General features: G+C 44.0%; 2 protein-coding genes across 7 annotated transcripts in view; one reads left to right on the top strand and one right to left on the bottom strand.

Moving 5' to 3' along the window:
- Nucleotides 1-5560, bottom strand: part of p2rx1 (purinergic receptor P2X, ligand-gated ion channel, 1) — a 37877-nt gene extending 32317 nt beyond the window's left edge. For 2 of the 6 annotated variants that reach the window (XR_829167.4, XM_010897026.5), the window contains exon 1: nucleotides 5090-5559. Coding sequence is in view for 5 of the 6 variants with exons in the window: in XM_010897026.5 (XP_010895328.2) it covers nucleotides 5090-5277 (188 nt within the window). In the remaining variant the exon portion in view is untranslated. Of the gene's footprint in view, nucleotides 1-5089 lie in introns of all 6 variants that reach the window. The other 4 variants (XM_010897028.4, XM_010897027.3, XM_020048242.3 and 1 more) reach the window with 2 other exon arrangements.
- A 5294-nt stretch (nucleotides 5561-10854) lies between these two features.
- Nucleotides 10855-16960, top strand: dhx33 (DEAH (Asp-Glu-Ala-His) box polypeptide 33). The gene is made up of 12 exons (XM_010897025.4): nucleotides 10855-11062; nucleotides 11836-11996; nucleotides 12184-12411; nucleotides 12802-12972; nucleotides 13584-13769; nucleotides 13856-13967; nucleotides 14079-14238; nucleotides 14546-14634; nucleotides 14888-15015; nucleotides 15124-15327; nucleotides 15533-15619; nucleotides 15835-16960. Exons 1-12 carry the CDS (start codon nucleotides 10855-10857, stop codon nucleotides 16141-16143), a joined length of 2043 nt encoding a protein of 680 aa, XP_010895327.2. The 3' UTR covers nucleotides 16144-16960.
- The last annotated feature ends 2603 nt before the right edge of the window (nucleotides 16961-19563 follow it).

Consider the following 19563-nt stretch of genomic DNA (forward strand, 5'->3'; position numbering starts at 1 on the left):
GCTAGTAGAGCCCAGAGTCTAAACTAAACATGGAGAAGCTGCGTTTAGCAATTATGCTGCACACAACTGGAATAATCTACCAGAAGATCTTAGAAGTGCTCCAAATGGCTACATTTTTAAATCCAGGTTAAAAACTCTTCTCTTTTCACGTGCCTATGACTGAGCACTTAAACTTAACCACACTGTTTAGCCTTACTGCTTTTATAGAGTTCTATGTTTTTATCCTGCTTTAATTCTATTTCTATTTTGTCATTCTATGTTTTATTATTATGATGTTGTTTTGATGTTTTCATTTGAGTATTTGTTTTTATGCTATTGTATTTTAATATTTTTGCCGGAACGTGCAAGCGGAGCCGGCAAAGAAGAGCGACTGACTGACTGACTGAGCGTAGTGGTTAGAGAAGCGGACTGGTGAACTATTGGTCCTAGCATTTGAATCTCTTCGCAGGTGAAAAGTGAAGTACACATTATGAATTTTTCCGTATAGACGAAAACTTCGCTGGCTAAAACCGTTAGTATCTACATTATGGTAAGCCTTAACTGAAACTGTATACAGTTATATTGTGACAGTTTCTGGCATGGAAAAGTTCATCTTCAGTGGCAAAAGAGGATTTGTACAGGATATATAGATGCCGGGTGTTAATATAGTCAAGAGGCTATACTGACAGGCAGCAACGTGTACTTCTCTGTGGTGTTGTGGTTAATGACACAGCCTTTCATGTGGGTGACCTGTGTTCAAGTCTTGAGATGGAAACACTTTCTATTGTGGGACGGCTGAACTAGGACTGCCTGGTTTCTTTTTCTTTGTAAAGCACTCTGTAGGCATTACTGACTCAAATGAACAAAATTACTCGAAATAATAAAACTTTTTACCGAACGACTCGACAAGATCTGAGTCAGTAGAAAGAACTTGCCATCACTAGTGTAAACCCTGTGTAAAACATAATGTGCACATAAATAATTAAGTCATGATAGTTCATATTCAAGTGCTGAGTGGTCAATAGGCTTATTCAACACATTAGTGCTATTTAACACGTTCATTTTGACAGGCAAGACCCAAATGCCGATCGGTACTTGTGGATTTTAGATCTTTGTTCCAAAGCCTTATTACCCAGACCACAGGCTTATCTTTCTTGTCTCTTGCCGGATTCGAAAGCCGGTCTCCATTGTGGCAGTCTGCTTCTCTAAACACTACGCCAGCCGATTTGCCCACAGTCAGTCATTTACTACCTGCAGTAGAAAACGACCCGAGGCGAGGCAAGTAGATCCGAGTCGAGCTGGTCGAGGCGAGTAGAGTTGAGCCAGTTGAGCCCGTCCCATGCAGAAGAAAAGTGCCATGGGGGTGACATTTGCTCTTCTTGGCCGGGAACGCTGACACGGTCCAGGAAAAACACACTGTGCAAAGACCCACAACGGTAGGTGGAAACAGAGCTGCACTTCCTAACCCGCTGCCATATATTAGAGCCATATATTTCCCTCATATCAGATGGACCCAAAAAGAGTTTGCAATCAAATCAAAAATTAGCTTCCATATCTGCTATACACCTCAACGTTCAATCACAGCAGTGGAAAGTGAAGAGCACAAACATTATGGTAAATCTACCCAACTTTCATGTCTTTATTTATGTTCCCAATGAACATGTTAACAACACTGTACATAGCCTACATAAAATGCCCTTTTGAACCTGTGTGGAATGTTTACTTAAAATTGTAGACTTGTTTATTTTATTTCGATTTTTGCTATTTATTATAGCTTTGTTATTATTATTTTCCACTTCTTTGACAATGTAAAAACAATGTCAATAAAGGCCTTAAATGGACAATCAGACCGACAGATCTTTTATGATGTGTATTAGACTTTCTGAGTGCACAGTGTTTTTCAAGTAGATTGGTTTGTGACCCTACAAATGCCTGTGGCTGTCTCATCACATGAGGAAATTACAAGTGATGTTTTACCTCTCACTAAGTCTTCCATGGCTGTAATGTCCTGGACAGGCTCCTAATCACATCTAGATCCGCATCCAGCACAGCCTGAGCTAATGTAGCCTGAAAGCGGAAGGAGGGAGATGGGATTGGGAAACGATTTTGCCCCTGACAGAATGACTACTGTGCTACGTTGTTCAACCTATTTGGTTGACAAAAACTGCTGGATTTTGCCCTTCAGTAGGAGCCTGTGACGTACCCAGTCGTGTTCATTTGACCAGTTAACTTGTTGTCTTATGTTTTCTCATCTTCTCTCTTGTGAATGGGCTAAGTACTGTCAGGGGTCCTTGTAATGATGCTTGGGAACCACACAAGGGATAGCATAATGTTGTTAAAAAGACTGGAGATAACAAGCTTCTGTGGCCACACCCATTAAACCGTTACCCAGACAAATAAACCTATTTTTAATAATGTTTTTTGGTGGTGATTACCTTGAACAGGTTTTTTTTGGGTAGTGATTATCTTGAGCATGTTTTTTTGGGTGGTGATCATGTTTTTTTGGTGGTGATTGCCTTGAACAGGTTTTTTTGGTGGTGATCCTCTTGAACAGGTTTTTTTGGGTGGTGATCATCTTGAACATGTTTTTTTGGGTGGTGATCATCTTGAACATGTTTTTTTGGGTGGTGATCATCTTGAACATGTTTTTTGGGTGGTGATCATCTTGAACATGTTTTTTTGGGTGGTGATCATCTTGAACATGTTTTTTTGGGTGGTGATCATCTTGAACATGTTTTTTTGGGTGGTGATCATCTTGAACATGTTTTTGGGTGGTGATCATCTTGAACATGTTTTTTTGGGTGGTGATCATCTTGAACATGTTTTCTTGGGTGGTGATCACTTTGAACATGTTTTTTTGGGTGGTGATCATCTTGAACAAGTTTTTTCTTACATTTTAGAATTAAAGACCAGTGAAAAGAGGAAGATGGACTGTGATAAGCATCCTAACAGTTTGCCTCATAAGATGACGCTTGCTGTATCATAATAGCTCAGATGTATTTTAAAACTGTCCACTCTGTTTCATCATAATAAAAAAAAGAAACAGGGTGGACAGTTATAAAACACATCTGAGCTATTATGATTCTGGCATGACTGAATCTTTGAAGCTGGCACCATTGAAGTTTCCCCCATGTGTTTTCAACAGGGAAGGACATTTTTGCAACGTCACGATCAGTAACCGGTTTTATTATCTAAAAATCTGAAAACACATATTTTAAACAGGTCGTATGTAAATTTACCATGTTTGATAACTATCTGTAGGAAAATGCCTCAGCCTATTCAAATCCTGTCGCAACAAAAGTCTGACCACCAAGAGATGTGTGTTCAGAAGCACACATGCATTCATGTGGGCATGCAAGCACACACTCCAACACACATGCATGGTTCGTGTTAAACTAACTACACCTTTACCGTACACACACACGCACACACACACACACACGCGCGCTCACACAGTGAGATCCCGACGATGTTGGCTTTTCTAGTCTGGGCCAAATGACTAGTATCACCACGGCTAAGGCCAGAGGCAAACTGCTGCCAGTTCTAACAGCCACTGTCTGTTGGTAATCTAAGTGTACCAAGTACAACATAAAATGGTGAAAAAGTAAAACATTATTTCCAAGGAATTGCTTCGCTCATTGTCACACTATTTGTAAACCAGCATGAGACAGCATGTCTGCACGCCATGGTGGTGTGTGATCCACCTACCCAGGTTGCCCAATAAGCAGGTACGCTGTGAGCTGTGAATTACATTAGCCTGGAATGGTGGTAATTACTAAGGCCTGGTTGTTGGTAATCTCCAGCTCATTGATTCTTCTGTGCTTACTGCAATCTGTATTGCGTGTTCTCATTTTACTGTCCCTCCATGCAAATACAGCTGGCACTTAGTTACTGTACACAGCTATCTATATCCATCTGCATACAAAGCAGAGGTTCTGTTGTCATTCTCAATAACGTCGTGATGAGTATGAAAACCAGACATCTGTTCCTTAGAGGGTGATATGATAGAGCTCCCCTTATCAAACCACCTCTACATCGTTGACCTTATGTCCCACCCCCAGTTAAGTCCATGTCATTCTTTTTACCAGGCAGTTTGACTAAGAACACGTTATAATTCACAGCAACAACCCGAGGGAATGTTTGTTAACTGCCTTGTTCAGGGACAAAATGGCAGATTTCTCACCTGCAAATATTTTTCACTGTGATTGTGGATTCTGACTTTGAATCCAAGGACTGTTGTTATATTTTCAATCCAACATCTTATCAATTGTGAATAAAATGGATAAGATTCAGCCAACATCATTTTCAACATATCCATTGTAATTTGGGGAGTTTTGGTCAAGTTTGCTCATCCTAATCCTGTTAAATGTGAAATAATTGAAGCAGGGAAGGAACACTGCACATTTTGTAAAGCCATTCCAGAGTATTTGGCCATTTTTAAATGTCCACTTGAACATCCAATTATATCCCAGGGTTATAGGTCTTGAGAGGAATGAGGAAGTTTAGCATGAGTTTTTCTCTTCCATATTTCACAATAATCTAACTCAGAAAAATACAGTTTATTTGCCATGTTTATTAGTAGCAATATAACTGAATGTCTTCAGCCTTCCAATACTGAGTGACTTCCCTCAGAAACCCCCCCCCCCCCCCCCCGCAGCTCAGTTAGATACAATTAACAGAAATTTGCAACGTCTGGGTGACATGATACATCATCCAGATATTAATGACCATACTTGACTACTAATAAATGGAACAAACTGATATCCAGTGGCTTAGATATTTCTTAACATAAATATGTATGGCAGACATACATTATATAGTCATAAATCACCCATTTACCCTCTTTTGCAGAAAAGCATGTTAAATCCCCTGTTCAGATGAATATTTAAGGCCACAAAACGTAACTTTTCCAAGGGGTGTGTGTTATTCCTTCACTAGGCACTGTGGCGAATGTTGGGTCATGCATTATGCAGCTGAGGAATGTCTCGGTCATTGAAGTGAACAAGCTGAAACAGGCGAGCGGACCAGTTCACACCACGACCTCTCCGCTCTCTGCTCACTTTACGTTTGCCATTGCCCTGACAATAGAGTCTTTAGCCAGTGCTCTTACCCAATGATGTAGGCCAGGACCCCGAGCTGGATCAGACGGCACACCACGCCCACCCTCTTGCTGCGCACCAGCACCTGTCGGGGGGTCTCATACTCGAAAAAAAAGTTGGAGACGGCGTTGGTGATGCAGCTCTTCATCCTGCTGCTGCCCTGGAAAGAGGAGGGTCCTTTGGTCACACTGTTGTACATGTAGTCAGACCCTGACACTCTTCCTCTCTCTCTCTTCCTCTCTCTCTTCTCTCTCTCTTCTCTCTCTCTTCTCTCTCTCTTCTCTCTCTCTTCTCTCTGTTTCTCACAACCCTACCAAACGCTGACACATCTCAATTGCAGTGAAATACTTCCTCTCTCTCTGGTTCACTCTCGCTCTCTATCTGACTCAGATTCTCCTCCCTCTCTTTCCTCGTAGTTGGTCTTTCTCCCTCACACACTTCCCGTACGAAACCACCCTGTCATTCACTGGACTTATCTCTCTCTGTCTTTCTCCAAAACAAATAGATACCAGTGTGTGTACCTAGGTATTACTTGTCCCCAGTCCTCAAAGCAAACAATGACATCTTCACTAAGATGCCATTGACATTACAAACATCCCTCTTAAAGCATGTAGTTATCTTGCACTGACCCAGTCTTCCTGTGTGGCTCAAAGAGATAGGAGGCACATACAGGCATAACCTAAACATACACAACAACAGCAGTGCTCTGTATGTAGCTACATCATGGAATAACTGAACTGCATACACAACCAATTGAACTACATGCTCTACTAACTAAATTGTATGCTCTGCCATCTGAGCTACATGCTCTACCAAAGAAACCAATTAAATATTTGTAGCTGTGTATTATGAACACATAGTACAATTATACGCTAAAGGGTCTGTTTTCTGATTACCTATTCAAAAGTGAAAGGTCATCTGCAGTGCATGGCTGGGTCTAATAGATATGAAACACTTTCAAATACTTCAGGTGTACTGATTGACTGAGTTTAAGTAACAAATGAGTCAATAAAAAAAGTCAACAATGCAATCTCTTAAAACCCAAAACAGGCATATCTGAAATACTTTGCCCTTTGCCTTCTCCAAGCTGATCACATACTTCCAATCGATTGAAATCAAGCTCAGTGAGCGCGCATTGGCAAGATGGAACAGGTTTGTGCAGTTCCTACAAAGAAACTAATGTTGTGAAACATCCTGGCACACCATGTGCCAATGGCGGAGACTGCCCCTGCTCTAAACACAGGAAACCCCACCCCAACCCACCAAGACGGAGGGCTGCGCTGTTAGTTCCGCTGAATCATTCAGATTCCCAAGGAACTGTTGCCTCCCACGACCCCAGGTGGCAGGACAACATTACAGAGATTACCAGGAAGCCACACCAGTGGGAGGGGCTCTTGTACTTGTGCCGTCATCCCTCAATGGGGGTCCTACACAGGGAGGACTGGTGGGCAGGGGTCCTACACAGAGAGGACTGGTGGGCAGGGGTCCCACACAGGGAGGACTGGTGGGCAGGGGTCCCACACAGGGAGGACTGGTGGGCAGGGGTCCTACACAGGGAGGACTGGTGGGCAGGGGTCCTACACAGAGAGGGCTGGTGGGCAGGGGTCCTACACAGAGAGGACTGGTGGGCAGGGGTCCTACACAGAGAGGGCTGGTGGGCAGGGGTCCTACACAGAGAGGGACTGGTGGGCAGGGGGTCCCACACAGAGAGGACTGGTGGGCAGGGGTCCTACACAGGGAGAACTGGTGGGCAGGGGTCCTACACAGAGAGGACTGGTGGGCAGGGGTCCCACACAGGGAGGACTGGTGGGCAGGGGTCCTACACAAGGAGGACTGGTGGCCAGGGGTCCTACACAGAGAGGACTGGTGGGCAGGGGTCCTACACAGGAAGGACTGGTGGGCAGGGGTCCTACACAGAGAGGACTGGTGGGCAGGGGTCCTACACAGAGAGGACTGGTGGGCAGGGGTCCTACACAGGAAGGACTGGTGGGCAGGGGTCCTACACAGAGAGGACTGGTGGGCAGGGGTCCTACACAGAGAGGACTGGTGGGCAGGGGTCCTACACAGAGAGGACTGGTGGGCAGGGGTCCTACACAGAGAGGACTGGTGGGCAGGGGTCCTACACAGAGAGGACTGGTGGGCAGGGGTCCTACACAGTGAGGACTGGTGGGCAGGGGTCCTACCACTGATGTGGCTTCTTGGTAATCGCCGTAATTGTCCTGCCGGGCATGATCCCGGGAAACATTGTTCGTGGCTCCCACCCACGCTTGTCACATGCTTTTTCAAAAGTAATCCCCCGGTAGCTTAAACAGGACCAAAATTACGCCCGACAATGACAGTTTCTGCCCTTGTGGTGCTGCCTTCAGGCGATTGGTGCCACAGAGACGAGACTGCGCTCCTCATGTTGATTTAGTATATTTAAACCTCGTATTTACTGCAGCTACATTCTACTGTACGTTGTACTTTGTGTACATTTTGGGTGGTCTGTGTCTATACAACGCACTCCAGGGTAGATGTCTGTTTATATTTTGAATGAACGATCAAGAGGATAATAAATACAATATTTGTGGAGGGCACTGTATGTTGTCACTAGCAGTATCCATACAAGTACAATTCTCACGGTGTGTATATGTGGGTAGAAACCTTTTATTTTTATTTTAGGTTTACATTTTAGTCATTTAGCAGACACTCTTATCAAGAGCGACTTAAAATAAGTGCATTCCTCTTAAGGTGTCTTGGAAAACCAACCTGACAATCTGACAATTGGAAGTGATATACTTTCCTTCATCGAAGCCATTGGCAAAGTCAATGCCTTTTTTTTTCTTTTTTTTGGGTGCTGGGGGTGGGGGGGGGTCAAGGATTGGCAGGGATTCTGCTGTTCTGGCTTCAAGGGGACCTTGGCAGAGCTGCCCACCAGTGAAGGTTGGGTGGCCAAAAGACATGGAGTGGCAGATTGGAGTGCATGGGAAGGGTTTTAGGGTTGTAGTTCCAGAGAGAACCCTTTTCTGTTCCAGGCAGAACCCTATTGATTCCGGATTAATTGTCACCTGTCAGTTGCACATGGCCCAAACACATTGGCCACTGCCAAGCTGAAGGTGCACTCCATAATGTCAGTCTGTTGAGTTTATGGACTGCTGAAATGTGTTACAGCGCTACAGAATAGCATCCAAGTTGGGTCTCCATCTCTAACTTGAGAATGCGGATGGTTCATGTACTGTTGGATCTCTTTTCATTGTATTGTATTGGATGTTCTTTTTAGGAATGTCTATCTTATGTGCATTTTTCCACACCTTCATACACAGCTCTGGAAACATGGAGAAATATGGAGTTTCAGCTAACTTCTTTATGAACATTTTGACCCTTGATCTGGTTATGAATGGTAATGAAATGTCCTCAACACATGTCATATCTGGCACAGCAGGAATCACTGTCACTGTGTAAAGTTCCTCCTTTCCCAGTGCATCTGCTTGGTCTTTGTTTGTTGTATGCTTTTTGTTTTGGTTGTTTTATCTGTCTAGTTGTGTAGTGTTTATTTTGTTATAATTCAAGTTTTATTATTAAATGTCCTCCATTCTCCTTGCGTTTCTGTCCTGCCTCATCAACCGTGACAGAAAAACATATTTGAATCATGTTTTGTCCATATACTGTCAGATGAAAATGCCTAGATCAATGTGAGTCAATTATTTTACTGTTACTAAATAATACTATGATCTCTTCTCATTGCCATTCCTTTATGAGGATATTATATTATTGAACTTTAAATTCAAGTGTTAATAGTTTTTGTTTATGAATTTGCATTCCAAATTAATAAACGAGGAAATCACCTTCCTATAAATGCATAACACATTTATTACATTCACACATAAGCAATATTATTGTACTACAAAATGGAACCCAAAGGGGTTCCATAACCAAGAAGGGCCCCACCTGATAATGACAATAGTTTGCCATTGTGGACAACAGAACAGACATTTTGGAACTCTTTTTAACTAAGATCTTATGACTGAAAGAAACTGGCTGAAGTAGGTTAGGCTGGAATCATTCAAAGAACATAGGCAAAACCATGTAGACTGTGAGCCTTTCATCAGGGAAAGACATGTGTTTCAATAGGATACATGCTGACTGTTCTGGCTTTCACTGGATCACTGCATAATCACTACTACTTATTTCTACTCAGTGAATGAGTGACTGGTGATTGAAAACAACATGTGGTTTTTCGTGAGGGAACAGGGATATGTGAAAGCATTACTGAAACACCTAGAAATACATTCATATCACATACCTAGCAAGGAGTCGGGCCACGCTTTGCCTTCAGAACAGCTCCTGTCACTCCTGTCCCCAACTATGGTTGGTGTCCCACCACCACTGGTAATGTACATATACTTAATACTTGTACATTTTCTGCCCTCTTCTATTTGCACTTCTGGTTAGACACGAACTGCATTTTGTTGTACTGTACTTGTACTTCTTCAATTACAATAAAGTTGAATCTAATCTATCCCGGCTGGAATGCGAGCTAAACAAGTCCAGAAAAGTGTGTACTGTTGTACTGCACCGTTCTTCAGATCCGGTGTTTTGGAACATTATGAGGGAACACTGTTTTCACTGTAGGATGCTCATGTTCCTGTTCAAATGGCCTCATATTCCTGGGTGGTTATACGACCATGCAGAGCAATCATCTGACACAATGACTCCCACGAGACGTCTGCCCATGCCATTACAGATCCCTCACTGTGTACAATAGCTGGCAGCAGTCACTGTAGACTTAAGACGTCCTTTGGCTTTCACCGGACGCAAATCCGTATGTAGGAAATAGGGTGAAATATCAGACCATATTACTTCATTCAATTACTCAGAGATCCAGGAATGTTGTTCCTTCGATAGGTTATGAGTGTTTGGTTGTTAGCTTTGGATACAAATGTTTTTCGAATAGTACTGCCATACATTTCTGCATTTCTGCTTTGTGAAGCTCACAATGCAGTTTGGGTTGAAACAGGGTTGCAGAGGTGCTCATTCAATTATGGCAATTCTGAGATAAAACGACAGGGGTGTTTTACACAACATTGATGCAAGACGAATCATGTTTATGCAGGGAAGAAAACTCTTCAGTTCTGTAAAAAAAAGAAAATAGTTATTACCTGTTCAATCTGTCCACTACAAAATGTTCATGAGAGATTACTTTAAAACCAATTAAGCTTTGAGTTTTGGAGGGGTAAAACGGTACAACAGTTAAACTCATTAGGCATTTTAAGTTATAAGTCAGAATAAATAAATTCTGACATATAACTTTAAATAAAGTATTTATAGGAATAATGAAGTAATAAAATCTATAAAAATCTATAAATAATACAAAATTGTGCGTACGTAGCGAATATGGAGGCAATAGATTATGTTTCACGTGAACAGATGGCAGATATGTTATTTAGGCGTATTAGTATGGCTTAACAGGAAATATGTCACATCAGATCACAGTGCACAGGATATCCCGGCGCCTGTACATTCCAGCATATTCATGACAACATGTGACATTTGGTAGATTCGGCGTTCATCCGTTTCGGTTACGCCTTGTAATATTGGGGGAGGGGCAAAGGTCGACGTCAAACTCATGCGACTGGTCTTACCACGTGGGAAAGGTTTCGCTGTTTTGATTAGGTAAACAACCGTATTGTGGCTTGATTGTTTTAGACCATAACACATTTCCTTTCGTTTATGTGTTTTACACGGTGCTTAAGAATACAGCTAAAGATTTATTTCGTAAAGCGGCGATTTCTAGACCATGCCCCACGACCCCGATCATCCACCGGCGAAGAAATTTAAGCCGGGGTCTCCGTTTTTCCGTCTTGACAAGAAACCTGGTATGCTGCTACCTAGAAAGGGAAATGCATCGGTACCAATAGACGTGCAAAGAAAAAACCTTCCGATTTACCAGGCAAAGTCTCAACTCGTTAACCAACTTAGACAGCTTCATAATGCCGTCTTGATAGGTAAGTTGTTTAAAAGTTCTTGCTAAAGCCACCACACGTGAGATATATTGTTGAACCTAGGTCACCCAATGAGCGAGCTGTACTCGTGTAACTCAGGGCTGCGTTTGGGTAGTTCTTACTGTCGAGAACGTTCAGTTTAGCTCAAAGGATGCTGTACTGATCGACCAGTTAAAAGCCCGGTCGGCTTGGGGAACGTTTTCGGCAGCAAACGCATCTGTGGCGGAGCTTAGCTTTCTCGAACCTTAGCCGCGGAGCCCCCCCTCATCGCAAAGGTCTTGGTTCATATAATATATAGGCATATAATATAAATATTCAGTACTATTCTCCCCACAGATTCACTGACAATATAAGCCCAAACCCCCTGCGGGCTCCACATAAAAACCTTTAAAAAAACATTAAAAATAGCCCAATTATGCGGAATACTGTCCCATCTGGCAACACACAGACGTACACTGCCGCGTTCCCATTTACGCTCCACCTCTGTGCCACACCATAGCATATTCACAAGTAAATTGAAACAACTCCGTTAACTGCCTTTCGTTATGTCTCTCAAACTTTCAGGCATTTCTAAAAACGTGTTTTAGCTTTGTCAATCTAGGGTATTGTGTGTAAAATGTTTCCTAAATAATTGGTGTCTTATAGCACAGTAGAATTTAGAGAAAGTCAAGGGGTGTGGATACTTTCCGCAGTCACTGAACACTCCAGAATGTGTATTAAACAGTAATAACTGTATAATACACTGAACCTGTGTCTTGTGATGACTTGACTGGCAGGTGAGACTGGCTCTGGGAAGACCACCCAGATCCCTCAGTACCTGTATGAAGCAGGCATCGGGCGTCAAGGGATTGTCGCAGTGACCCAGCCCCGCAGAGTGGCCGCCATTTCCCTGGCGTCAAGGGTGGCCGAGGAGAAGGGAACGCAACTGGGGAAGCTTGTATGTCAAAAACATAAGTGTTTATGTTGCAGTTTGTTTTAAAATTCTGTGTGTAAAAGCACTTACCAAACAGCAGTGAAAGGGTTGTTTTTAGTGCCCTCTTAAGGGTTCCAAACAGGACTGGACTGTCACCGTCTCCAAACCATCAAGGCAGGGCCCAACCGGAAAACCCTGTTATGCTTTCCAGGTCGGCTACACGGTGCGTTTCGAGGATGTCACCTCCTCGGAGACGAAGCTGAAGTACATGACGGATGGGATGCTCCTGCGGGAGGCCATCGGAGACCCGCTGCTGCTGCGCTACACGGCGGTGGTGCTGGATGAGGCCCACGAGCGCACGGTGCACACCGACGTCCTGTTCGGAGTGGTGAAGGCGGCCCAGCGCAAACGCAGGGAGCAGAACAAGATCCCCCTCAAGGCAGGTTACTACTGTCCTCTGCTGTCTGGAATCAAAACTTATAGGAACTTTAAAGGTTATGTGTCATATATATATATATTTTTTTTACCTCGAACCAGCAGCCTTTATTTTATTGGCATATCAATAGGCTACCTGCAACTCCATCTTAAACAATAGTGCAACATCAGGCTCAATCTCTAACATCAGGCTCGGTCTCTAACATCAGGCTCGGTCTCTAACATCAGGCTCGGTCTCTAACATCAGGCTCGGTCTCTAACGACGTGTATTTGATTATTTAAACCATCCTATTGTCTTGTTCTTACTTATGTAACAAGTTGCTGATTTTTAAAGATGAACAAAGCTGTATGAATAAATGTGACATATATTTTCCTCCACGCCGAACCATTCCAGGTGATTGTGATGTCGGCCACCATGGACGTGGACCTGTTCTCTCAGTACTTCAACAAATCCCCTGTGTTGTACCTGGAGGGAAGGCAGCATCCCATCCAGATCTACTACACCAAGACACCTCAGTCCGACTACCTACAGGCAGCGCTGGTCTCTGTCTTCCAGATCCATCAGGTAGGCAGGCCGAGCTCCGTCAGGCCCTGCTTCAGGTTGGAGATGGAAGCGTCACGGAGAAGGATTGGCTTCGACTGCTGGCTACAAATATGTCCTTATTTCTGCACATCTGATTTGAATCTCTTGTATATGTTGCTTGTATGTTTGTTCATGTTGTTTTCATGTTTATCCGTTCGCCTGTCGGGGGACTACCTATGAAAATTAGTTGTTAACTAAACCTGGTGTGGCGCATCTCTCTTCTTTTCTTGGACCTCTGTTTTGGTACCACTTTTATGTTCAGATAAGCAGAATTAATGAGTAGTTCAAAGACAGCTGGCGGGGTTAAACAACGTAACCCACCAGGCTTACGTTGTTTAACCTAGTCAAATCTTCTTAATTTTACTTGGTAAAGCACATGTATGAATTATATAAATAAACTTGCTTGCATCAGCGAGGTCCACAGAAACCAGAAGCATCCGGTTTTCAGGCTTCGCCTTCCTCTCTGCTTTTCCCTGAAAAACTACTGGATGCTTCCGTTTTCTGCTGACCTCGCTGGCGCCGTGTGAACCCAACTGGAACGCATGATTCCAAATCAGTAGTGATTACTGACAGGATGTGATGCGTCCTTACAGGAAGCCCCTGTGTCACACGACATCCTGGTGTTTATGACGGGCCAGGAGGAGATCGAGGCTCTGGCCCGTACCTGCCGTGACATCGCCAAGCACCTCCCTGACAGCTGCGGCCCCATGACAGTGATCCCCCTCTACGCCTCCCTGCCCCCTGCTCAGCAGCTCAGGGTCTTCCAGCCGGCAGCTAAGGTAGACAACTTCCACTTAATATCCTACTCATTAACCCCCCCCCCCCCCCCCCCCCCGCTTTATAAAATGATCCTCCTCTTTTTTAGGGTTGTAGGAAGGTTATCCTCTCAACCAACATTGCTGAGACGTCGATCACCATCTCTGGAATCAAATTCGTTATAGATACAGGCATGGTGAAAGCTAAACGCTTCAACCCAGGTAAAACTGCTCACTGACGAACTCTCACAAGGTTATTTCTTTTTATTTTAATTTTTTTTACAGTTCATTGTGGTCCTGGTTATTCTTTCTGGTTGTGTGTCCGGTCCTCAGAGAGTGGTCTGGAGGTGTTAGCTGTGCAGCGGATATCTAAAGCCCAGGCGTGGCAGAGGGCAGGAAGGGCTGGCAGAGAGGACTCGGGTTCTGTGTATCGCCTTTATACCGAAGACGAGTTTGACAACCTGATCCCCATGACAGTTCCAGAGATACAGAGGTAGGACACACACACACACACACACACGGTTAGATCCTTACGACTGAGCCAGAGATACAGATAGCCAGCACCATATGGGCTGTTTGGAGTCAGTGAGAAGATAAAGCCAGTTCTAACAGTCACTGTTGACCTCTTATAAGAGAACCTAGTGGTTCTATTAACATACATCTAATAGGAAGCTCTCATTTTCATTCTCCAAAATATGCTGCTGCGGTGTGTGCTAATGAACATGACCCAGATTATGCCGCCGTTTCTGCTGCTTCGTGTGTCGTTCATTAAGACTGGATGTTCTGTTTCCTCTCGGCAGATGCAACTTGGCCAGCGTCATGTTGCAGCTCTTGGCTCTGGGCGTTCCTGACGTGATGAACTTTGACTTCATGTCCAAACCTTCCCCTGGTGAGGGTTCCAAGCCACAGTTAGTGGTCGGCTTGTTTGGTCCGAGTTGTTCTCTTTAACATGCAAGTCTTCTGAGGCGTTATCGACCCAGATCAGAGTTAGTGGTCGGCTTGTTTGGTCCGAGTTGTTCTCTTTAACATTCAAGTCTTCTGAGGCGTTATCGACCCAGATCAGAGTTAGTGGTCGGCTTGTTTGGTTGGAGTTGTTCTCGCCGTGATGACATTGTGTAATAAAAAGGATTCTGTCTCTTCAGAGGCCATGCGCACGGCATTGGAGCAGTTGGAGCTTCTAGGGGCTGTAGAGGAGAAAGAGGAGAAGGTGGTCCTCACTTCATTGGGTAAGAAGATGGCCAGCTTCCCCTTGGAACCACGATATGCCAAGGTAAGACTGACAGGGACACATGAAAAGGACCCTTTATTGGTCTTTGAATTGATCCACAACAACCAATAAATACTGTATTCTCTCTCTCTCTCGTGTGTGTGTTTACAGACTATCCTGCTGTCACCTGACTTCCAGTGTTCTGAGGAGGTGCTGACCGTTGTGTCTCTCCTGTCGGTCGACACGGTCCTCTACAATCCACCAGCGCGCCGAGAGGAGTGTCTCGCCGCACGCAGGAAGTTCACCACCAGCGAGGGAGATCACTTGACCCTGCTCAACATCTACAGAGCCTTCAAGAAGGTCAACGCCAACAAGGTTAGTGGACAACCAGGAAGTATGAGTCTTTGTACAATCTGCACTTGGGCTCTGATTGGACGGAGACCTGGGGGGGTCGTTTTGTGGACAGAGATATGGGGGACGGTTTCAGTGCTACCGTAGATAAGAAGTTGTCTGGGAAACTGGCTTATCGGGATGATTTAGGGTTGATACAGACATGTTTGTTTTGCGTTCTGTTTCTCAGGAGTGGTGTCGGGAGAACTTTGTTAACAGCAGGAACATGAGCATGGTGGGCGAGGTCCGTGCACAGCTCCGAGAGATCTGCCTCAAGGTATGGAAACCGTTTCCGTAGGCTGTACTGCAAAAAAAAGACAGTTCGTCAAGGAAATGAAAACTGTACATTCTCAAATACATCAGATATTTTGCCAACATCATTATTATTTATAAAATATCACCTGCACGAAGCTACTGGGCAAATACACACATGGCTTTACCTGGCCGTAGTCTGTCAGGTTTAACGGTGAAATCCTGTGCTCTGCGTGACAGCTGGGCGTGAAGCTGGAGTCCTGTGGGGCGGACACGGGGAGGGTGCGTCGCTGCCTGGCCCACGGCCTGTTTGTGAACGCCGCCGAGCTGCAGCCCGATGGCACCTACACGGCCCTGGACGCCCACCAGCCGGTCGCCATCCACCCGTCCTCCGTCCTCTTCCAGGCCAAGCCCGCCTACGTGGTCTTCAACGAGCTCCTGCACACCTCCAAGTGCTACATGAGGGACCTGTGCCTGGTGGACGCCGATTGGCTGATGGAGGCCGCGCCGGAGTACTTCCGCCGGAAGCTTCGCTCTAACAAAAGCTAGCCTCTGATTGGAGCAGACTCTGGCCAAGGGGCTACAGTAGAACCAAACCCGTTTGAGCTCCGCAAGCCATCAGACACACCCCCTCTCCCTCGCCCAGGAGGTGCAAGGCAAAGGAGATCGTCGTTCTACTCTTTCCTGTTTGCCAAGTTGCTCGTTTTTGTTTACACAACGATTGACATGGTGGGAAAACTCTCCAGCACTATTTGCCTGTGTGTTCCCATCCAAGGCACAACATTTTGCATTTGGACAGGTTGGTGAAGACAGAACCGGGAGGTCTTGGTTAAGGTTCTCCTCTGACAGATTCTACCTCTACATGGACAAGCAGCATGTTTTATTCCAGTTGGACGAAAGAACGTATGTTTCTGTTATGGTGGCTAACTGAAGCCCCGCCTCCCTGTTTGTTTTCCTCTTCTACTTTTTGCCTAATAATTGCCTGTTGCAACACATTAGAAATATCTGCATGTTTTTGTTTTGCAGAACAGATTTACTCCGACGTTATGGATGGCATGGTTATTCTTTCAAACAAATATATTTAACAGCTGACTTATTGGCTGTTTGTAAGATGCTTAAAAAAACAGGACAAATACAGTGTATTATAAACCAGGTGGTTAGAATCCTGAATGCTGATTGGCCGATAGCTGTGGTATACCATGGGTATGACATCACTTTTCACTGCTCTGATTGTTTGGGTAACTAGTTAGTTATAGCAATGCGACAGCTTGGGGGTTTGAGGAATATTTCCAATGTACCATGGCGAAGTGCTGTGTCCAGCATAATCTCATGCCTTGTTGCTTAAATACAGTGCCTTCAGAAAGTATTCAGACCCCTTCAGTTTTTCCACAATTTGTTGTTTTACAGACACAATTCATAATGTATTTGTGTGTGTGTGTGTGTGTGTATATATATATATATATATAATATATATATACAGGTGCTGGTCATAAAATTTGAATATCATCAAAAAGTTGATTTATTTCAGTAATTCCATTCAAAAAGTTAAACTTGTATATTATTTTCATTCATTACACACAGACTGATATATTTCAAATGTTTATTTCTTTAAATTGTGATGATTATAACTGACAAATAATGAAAACCCCAAATTCACTATCTCAGAAAATTAGAATATTACTTAAGACCAATACAAAAAAAACATCACTGACTGTGGAAACTTTACACTGAACTTCATGCAATGTGGATTCTGTGCCTCTCCTCTCTTCCTCCAGACTCTGGGACCTTGATTTCCAAAGGAAATGCAAAATTTACTTTCATCAGAGAACATAACTCAGCAGCAGTCCAGTCCTTTTTGTCTTTAGCCCAGGCGAGATGCTTCTGACGCTGTGTCTTGTTCAGGAGTGGCTTGACACAAGGAATGCGACAGCTAAAACACATGTCTTGCATACGTCTGTGCGTGGTGGTTCTTGAAGCACTGACTCCAGCTGCAGTCCTCTCTTTGTGAATCTCCCCCACATTTTTGAATGGGTTTTGTTTCACAATCCTCTCCAGGGTGCGGTTATCCCTATTGCTTGTACACTTTTTTCTACCACATCTTTTCCTTCCCTTCGCCTCTCTATTAATGTGCTTGGACACAGAGCTCTGTGAACAGCCAGCCTCTTTAGCAATGACCTTTCGTGTCTGGTCCTCCTTGTGCGAGGTGTCAATGGTGGTCTTTTGGACAGCTGTCAAGTCAGCAGTCTTCCCCATGATTGTGTTGCCTACAGAACTAGACTGAGAGACCATTTAAAGGTCTTTGCAAGTGTTTTGGGTTAATTAGCTGATTAGAGTGTGGCACCAGGTGTCTTCAATATTGAACCTTTTCACAATATTCAAATTTTCTGAGATACTAAATTGGGGGTTTTCATTAGTTGTCAGTTATAATCATCAAAATTAAAAGAAATTAACACTTGAAATATATCAGTCTGTGTGGAATGAATGTATACATTATACAAGTTTCACTTTTTGAATGGAATTACTGAAATAAATAAACTTTTTGATGATATTCTAATTTTCTGACCAGCACCTGTGTGTATGAATGAATATATAGACATATCTAGAGCTTGACTGTCCAACTGAGGCAAATTACACACCTGTCTGTATGTGGTCCCACACTTCACAGTGCATGTGCACAGTGCATGGAACGTGCGGTAGACCTTCGAGATAAGCATTGAAAGTTCCCTGGAGCACAACTGGAGAGGTCCTCGAAATGAACCTGGTCCAGACAGCACTGGAGCTCGGACTCGGGTGAAGATTTCTCTTTCTGCGTGACAACGACCCAAAGCACTCAGCCAAGACAACACTTGAGTGGCTTCAGTACAAATCTGTAAATGTCCTTGATTGGCTCAGCCAAAACACGGACGTCAACCCCGTTGAACAAATGTGGGGCGACCGGAAGATCCCGGTTCACAGACGCGCCCCGTACCATTTGACAGCTTCAATGTGGAAGAATGGGAGAAACCACCCAAATCCAGGTGTGCAAAAGGGGCAGTGGCATAACCAAGATGACTCAAAGTTGTGATTGCAGCCAAAGGCCCCTCAACAAAGTACTGTACTGAATACAGAGTCTGCGTACCTATGTACATGAGATGTTTCGGTGTTATATTTTCAATAAATTGGCACAATAAAAAAACGTTTTTCCCATTAGAAATAGATGGCAAAAAAAAATGCAAGTCCACAATACAACAAAATGTGGAGAAAGTTCAGGGATTTGAAAACATTCCAAAGGCTCTGTACACTCATGTAGAAAGTTAAAAGCATGTGTGCAGTGATGACCATACACAGTAAACAGCAGAGGTCCACTCAGAGAATGCCTTTAAAAGTTACATTTAAGTATTTTAATTCAACATGGCTGTGTTTTTTTTTTTACCATACAGAAATGTCATAGCAATGACAATAGAGACAACCTGTTCAAATCCTGCCAACCACACAACCCCAATTATCCAGACACTCTTCACAAAAAGAAACTTCCCACATTTGCTCGTTGTGCCATAGACTTGGGTGGTCTAATCATCCTCCATGCAAATAATACATTGGGTAGGTCTGCCAGAAGGGTGACCAAGCAAAAAACAAGCTTTATTAAAATCCACTTCATTAGAAAGTTTGAAACAGCAGGCATTTTTTAAATTAAAGACATTCAATACATTTCTATCTGAAGAATACAACTGCCTGACACTGTATTTTAACGTCCCAACCACACACGAATGAACAACCAGACACACACCACACACGAATGAACAACCAGACGCACACTCCTCCCTAGTCTTGTATAAACCAACTGGATGTGAAAGGCCATAGGAACCACCCATCAAACCTTCATGTCTGATGGCTTCAGGAGAGGGCTGGGAGGAGGCCAGGAGAACACCATTTAAGCCTCACTAATTTGGACAGATTCAGTGTGTCTGGCTTGGCGTTCCTCTACAGCTA

Source organism: Esox lucius, chromosome 7 (assembly GCF_011004845.1).
Source record: "Esox lucius isolate fEsoLuc1 chromosome 7, fEsoLuc1.pri, whole genome shotgun sequence".
NCBI lineage: Eukaryota > Metazoa > Chordata > Actinopteri > Esociformes > Esocidae > Esox > Esox lucius.

Excerpts from the sequence above, each read along its gene's own strand:
- dhx33 (XM_010897025.4), top strand. The coding sequence starts at position 10,855 with ATGCCCCACGACCCCGATCATCCACCGGCGAAGAAATTTAAGCCGGGG. Across the intron at positions 11,063-11,835 it reads TCATAATGCCGTCTTGATAG|GTGAGACTGGCTCTGGGAAG; the intron begins GTAAGTTGTTTA and ends CTTGACTGGCAG. Across the intron at positions 14,635-14,887 it reads CATGTCCAAACCTTCCCCTG|AGGCCATGCGCACGGCATTG; the intron begins GTGAGGGTTCCA and ends CTGTCTCTTCAG.